The 6,511-nt window shown below is 39.9% G+C and overlaps 3 protein-coding genes across 3 annotated transcripts; all 3 read right to left on the reverse strand.

Moving 5' to 3' along the window:
* Nucleotides 1-189: 189 nt before the first annotated feature.
* On the reverse strand, nucleotides 190-1,848 carry LOC112681329. The gene has a single exon (XM_025551597.1). The coding sequence runs from the start codon at nucleotides 1,846-1,848 to the stop codon at nucleotides 190-192; it is 1,659 nt and encodes a 552-aa protein (XP_025407382.1).
* Nucleotides 1,849-2,773: 925 nt separating this feature from the next.
* Nucleotides 2,774-5,931, reverse strand: LOC112681327. Its single transcript, XM_025551594.1, has one exon. The coding sequence runs from the start codon at nucleotides 5,925-5,927 to the stop codon at nucleotides 3,072-3,074; it is 2,856 nt and encodes a 951-aa protein (XP_025407379.1). The 5' UTR covers nucleotides 5,928-5,931; the 3' UTR covers nucleotides 2,774-3,071.
* Nucleotides 5,931-6,511, reverse strand: LOC112681328 (the record flags this gene model as incomplete). The annotated part of the gene is given in 1 exon segment (XM_025551595.1): nucleotides 5,931-6,511. A coding segment is annotated over 1 exon segment (563 nt), but the record flags the coding sequence as incomplete, so codon positions are not given.

Below are 6,511 nucleotides of genomic sequence, written 5' to 3' on the forward strand. Positions count from 1 at the left end.
GGATCCAATCTCTCCTGTAACGACCCAACCTAATTTTGTATCTTGTAGACAGGCATTTTCTGATAGAAGTTGAACTCTCCTTGATCCTAGTAAGTCGAAAAATATTCCCCCACCTATAAGTATATCTATATTTCCTGCAGTACTGAAGGATGGATCAGCCAATTGAGGTATCAGTTCTTCAGGAATATTTCAACCCTCCATTGGAATTGAGCAACAGGGCATATTTTTTATTATCACAGGCAGAACGTGGCAAACCAATTCAATTTCAAACTGATTCACCCGAGACTTAATCTTAATTGAAATGCTTGATACGGACTGCACCTGGTTAGCTCCAATCCCACTTACCGGCAAGCTCACTTTTTGACGAGGAAGTTGCAACATGTTTGCAAGCCTTTTAGATACGAAATTTATCTGCGACCCACTGTCTAAGATTGCTCGGCACTTTCTCTCCGTGCCGTGGCTGTCAGAGACTGAGACGATAACTGTTGGTAAAAACACATGTCCGTTCGAATTATGAGCTATTAATGATGTACTGGAACAACTAGCTGTAGATTGGGGATTCTTCCCATGATTTATATCACTGATGGATTTACTTTCAGATGTATCGAATTGTGTTTCATAATGGAGCAATGTGTTGTGCTTGCGATTGCACTTCAGACAAGAATACTTTGATTTGCATTTATCAGCCATATGGAACGAAGAAAAGCAGTTGAAGCAGAGCCTTGTTTCACGGACTAGCGTCACACGTTTATTCACTGGCATTTCTTTAAACTTAGTGCACATAAACAACTTATGTACATCCGAACAACAAACGCATTTGTCCTCTGACAAATCCTTTGCCGCTAATAAGGATTTCTTTGAATATTGAGTCAAATTTGTTTTTTTTAAGTTCGTTGTTTTTGAAGCTGTCTTCAGATCATTGTCCTCTGTAGTACTAAACCATGGTTCCGTGCTTTCAAAGGCTACACACCGTCCGGCTAAAAATTTTTCTATTTCGATAAATTTTGGTAACTCAGTATTGGCATGCCGCAATTGCCACTGATGTATTGTTGATATGTCTAATTTTCGAAGAATTATAGTTATTAGCCACGCATCCCAGTGCTCTACCGGTTGTCCTAAGGCTTCAAGTACTGCGACATGATTGGTAACAAGTGAATGCAATTCTTGCAAATCTTTTGACGAACCTGGTTTCACAGGTGGCACATCAAGTATACTCCTTATGTGTGACTGAATGATTAAGCTTTTGTTGTCGTAACGATGCAAAAGTTTTTTTATTGCTACGTTATAATTTGTTTCGGTCATTGGAATGCCCTTTACTACATCAAGAGCTTGTCCACTTAAAACTGATCGAAGATATGAGAATTTTTGAGCTGCAGAGTACGTGTCCTCGTGGTGCACCAAAACCTTAAAACAGTCAAAAAAGGATTCCCACTCTAGAATGTTTCCATTAAACTTAGGAAGAGAAATTGGAGCCAAAAGTGCACGTGGTGGTTGAATGGTAGCGCTGATTGAAGCATTTTGCATTGACGAATTATGACTCTTCTCCAAATTAATTATTTCTTGCATTTCTGACCGTATGGAATAGTATTCTTTTTCAAAGGATTCTCTCTCAGCCTCCGCCTCCTCCGGATTGTCTAAGTCGATCAGCTCAATCTCACATTGTATCTTGTCAAACTTTTTGGTAATTTGTGGTAGTTCTTCTTGTCTGAACTCCAACAGTGTAATAGCATCATTTCGTGGATCAAATTTACTTATAAAAGTGCGAACGCGAGTTAAAGAACCCTTTACAACTCCTCGTTTTCTTTTCAGATCAACTAATACCTTTGCTTGAGTCTCGTCTAGACCCATAATGAGCTGTAACCTTCTTTTTCCTTTTTTTTTTTTTTTTTTATTTTACTCTTCCGAAATGTAACAAACGAATAGAATTACGACAACTATGGAATATAATACGATTATTCACACATAGACAAAAATAAATATTTTAAAATTCACACCCAGATAATTTAAAATAAGAATTCACCTACACAACATACACATAAATAAATAAAATTCACACAAAAAAATAATAATATCACGTCGAGGTCACCAAAATGTACGCGCCGGGAGCGTAAATTAATATTACGCGCGCCCGGTCGCTAATAATCCGCGTACGCCGCCTTTACGCGCGATCGCGGCCGGCACACTGTATGTATGTGTATGTTTATAGATCGGACAGCAGTGGTTGGGTTCGCCGCGCAAGTACTGTCCGACTATGTGGTGTGGTGGGTGTGTAGGTGTGTATGTGTGTTGTGTGTACTTACAATTATCGAAAGATTAATAACTGGTAACTAAAATAGTGTAAAAAATATGGTAACTATATTGCTGTATTGTAAAATAATAATTACACAGAACACAGATGTATAATAAATAAATAATAATAAATAATGGCCCTTATGGCACAATAATAATTAAATTATAAAATAAATATATAAAAACTTACGGTTTGTGGAGCGCAGACTGGCCAGCTGCAGCTACCTAAAATCTATACCTTAAAATATAATATAAATAAAAAATACAATAATAATAATAGTGGCGATTAGCGCACACACAATAATGATATAATAAAATTCACAATATTCAGTGGCGATTCGCGCACACGTAAATGTGTATAAATAAAAAACTACCGGCGATTAGCGCACATAAAAATATTATAATAAAAATACAATAATAATAATAGTGGCGATTAGCGCACACAAAAATATTATAATAAAAATACAACAAAAATAATACTGGCAATTCGTGCCCATAACAAAAAAAATACCATAAAAGAGAAAAAATGTTCGCAACGCGCAACGGACAATTCACGACGACGTACAGAGAGCGAACAAAAGTTGCGGCGGCCGTGTTAAATATTTTCGCGACCGACGACCCGGCGACGCAGATAACGCGCCGATAACGGGTAACGCGCTGGGACCCAATTAATTTAAATTCATTACTTTTCAATTCACACACAATCAACAACAAAAATAAATAAATCACAATATAAATAATTGTGCGTGTGTGTCGATCGCGGTGATATACTCGGGTCGTCGTTATTTTACGGCGGCAACATCCTCCCCCCGTTGAAAATCATCATTTTCAACTATCGTGTCTTCAGACACGGGTAAGCGACATAACTTGACTACAGGCCTCTTTACTTCAGTTCCGCTTGATGTACGAATTGTCACTACACGTACAACCTCGTCCTTTCCTGGATGCACAGCTGTTATTCTGCCTAATTTCCAATTGCTGGGCGAAGTGCAGTCCTCCTTTATTATGACTACATCTCCAACACACATTGTATCCCTTTTTGCTACCCATCTTCCCCTTACCTGAAGTTGAGGCAGGTATTCCTTATGCCAGCGATCCCAGAAACTTCTCATCAATGCTTGTACATATTTCCAACGGTGCAAATGCGCAATGGAACCAATATCAATGTTTGGTTCAGGTAACAATGATAATGGACCACCAATTAAAAAATGACCTGGAGTTAGAGCTTCTGGCTCTGAGGGATCGGTGCTTAGTGGTGTTATTGGCCTTGAATTGACGCAGGCTTCAATTTGACACAGTAGTGTGTTGAGCTCTTCCAAATTGAGGCGGCTGTCCTTTAATATGCGATTTAAATGGTGTTTTGTGCTTTTTACAGCGCTCTCCCAAAGTCCCCCAAAATGGGGAGCTGATGGCGGGTTGAACTTCCACTCGATTCCTTCAGATGCCAACTGTGAATCACAATTCTGGATATATGATGTTAGTTCCCTTTGTGCACCTACAAAGTTTGTTCCATTGTCACTGTAGATGGTTGAGCACTTCCCGCGTCGTGACATAAAACGACGTAGAGTGGCTATAAAGGCTCCACTTGTTAAACCAACTACAGCTTCTAAATGTATTGCTCTGGTCGAAAAGCATATAAAAACTGCAACCCATGCCTTTACCCCGGTGATACGTCGAACTCCACTGCGAACAACCAACGGACCCGCAAAATCAACCCCACTTACGGAAAATGGTCTGGAAGGCTGTACTCGTGCCTTCGGTAACGCTCCCATAAGAGGAGGCGTAAATTTTGGCCTAGCACGGATGCATGTAACGCATTCTTTTATCACAGATCGAGCCGTGACTCTTCCCCTCAAGGGCCAGTACTGCTGCCGTACACTCGCTAATAGTTGTTGTGGACCACAATGGAGCAATTCTCGATGTCTATACTTAAAAATCATTTTTGTTACTTGATGTCCAGCTGGAATAACTATTGGATGCTTTTGACGCTCCGTTATTTGAGCGTGTCGTAAGCGTCCACCGACTAAGATCAAACCATTTTCTAAATACGGTGAAAGACCATTTAACTTACTGTTGCTGGCAACATAATCTCCTTTTTCTAGACTCGATATCTCCTTTGCAAACGTTTCTTTCTGTAGTTGCCTTAATACTACCATTTCTGCTGCTTTCAGCTCGGATACGGTTAAGTATTTTGGCACTTTCAAGTCCTTTCTTGCCTTTAGATAGCTTATGAACCTCAAAATCCATGCCACACCACTTCTAAGTCGCTGCCAATCGGAATAATACTTAAAAATGTTGCTTAATGGATTCACTGTCAACAATACTAGTTTCACTTTACGCTGTTCTGGTAATTCTTGTATTTGATTTGTGAACATTGATTCCTTCCATGCATCTGACTCTGATTCTAACCAGTGTGGTCCCTTCCACCAGATGTCCTTGTTCTGAAGTTCTTTCCCCGATATCCCTCGTGTTAGAATGTCTGCTGGATTATCAGTTGTCGAAATGTGTCTCCATTGCTTTGGCTCTGTAATCTCTAACACTTGCTCAACGCGGTTCGCCACAAATGTTTTTAATCTGCAAGTTTGAGAGTTCAGCCATCCAAGCACTACAGTGGAGTCCGTCCATAAGTAAAAGCTCTTAACATCTATCTCCAAAGCCTCCGCTATCTTTATTGACAGCTGGGCAAGAGTTACCGCTCCCCTCAATTCTAGTCTCGGAATTGTTGAGCCCTTTAGTGGTGCCACCCGTGTTCTGGCACAAAGTAATCGAGAGTGCCAGCATCCCATTAGATCTTTACTCCGTACATAAATTGCAGCTCCATAGGCCGCCTCCGACGCGTCGCAAAATCCATGTATTTGAACCTCCGAGGACTGGTATGGGATGCACTTTCTTGGAATGGAAAGATGACTCAGGTCCTTGAATTCTTGATAGAATATATCCCATTTCTTTTTTAACTCTGATGGCAGATTTTGGTCCCATTCAACTTTCAACTGCCACAACTGTTGCACAAATATTTTTCCTCTAATTAATACCGGTGCCAAAAACCCAAGAGGATCAAATATTCTGTTGAGGTCGGCTAAAAGCATTCTTTTTGTCGACTTGATCCTTGATGTTTTTTGCTCTATGATAAATCGAAATTCATCCACCGTTGGATTCCAACTAAGCCCTAACGATTTGATTATTTCGTCTTCACCAATTGGTAATGCAAACAATGGGTCGTTACTCGATTTACCAATGCGTTGTAAAATTTTAATTGAATTTGAACACCATTTACGCAACGGTAGATGTGCTGATTCTAAAATTGCATTAATTTGCTGCTGTAACCGACAGCAATCATCAATCGTGTCGGCACCGGTCATTAAATCATCCATATAAAAATCATGCCGTATTATTTTTGATGCTTCCGGGTAGATTTGTTTTGATTCTTCGGATAGTGAGACAAGACAATTTGTTGCCATGAAGGAAGCTGAAGTTGTACCATATGTTACAGTTGTAAGGCGATACAATTTTAATGCTTCATCTGGCTGTGCCCTCCAAACTATTCTTTGCCAGTCTTGATCTTCTTCGGCTACCTTAATTTGCCTAAACATTTTTTCCACATCAGCCGTCATAACAAACTGATGTTTACGGAATCGCATCAATATTGCAACTAAGTCGTCTTAAACAGTGGGGCCACACAAAAGCATATCATTCAAAGAAATGTTTGACGTACTCTTGGCAGATGCGTCGAACACAACACGTAACTTAGTTGTCAAACTTGATAGTTTCAATACCGGATGATGTGGAAGATAGAATGTAGCACTAGTATGTTTCTCTTCCTTGCTCACTTTCTTCATGTGACCCATTTTTAAGTATTCGTCCATAAACTGTGTGTATTGAAGACGTAGCTCTTTGTCGCGCTGAAGCCTTCGTTCGACGCTGAGAAATCTTGCTGTGGCCATTTCTAGAGTTCTTCCAATCGTATGCACTTCTGGCTTTAATGGCAGTCGCAAAACGAATCTACCGGTTCCGTCATGCTTTACCGTTTCTTTAAAATGATCTAGAGCCTCTTGCTCGTCTATACACCTTTTATTAGGTCTGGACGTGGTCGCATATATTTGAGGTTCATTTTTGTACAGAGCTCTAAAATCGCTTTCACAAACTTCACCTACAGTGTTTAAAGCTAGTAGACACGAGGATCCAATCTCTCCTGTAACGACCCAACCTAATTTTGTATCTTGTA

This window comes from Sipha flava, unplaced genomic scaffold (genome assembly GCF_003268045.1).
Source record: "Sipha flava isolate LNK unplaced genomic scaffold, YSA_version1 18995_pilon_pilon, whole genome shotgun sequence".
In the NCBI taxonomy this organism is placed as follows: Eukaryota; Metazoa; Arthropoda; class Insecta; order Hemiptera; family Aphididae; genus Sipha; species Sipha flava.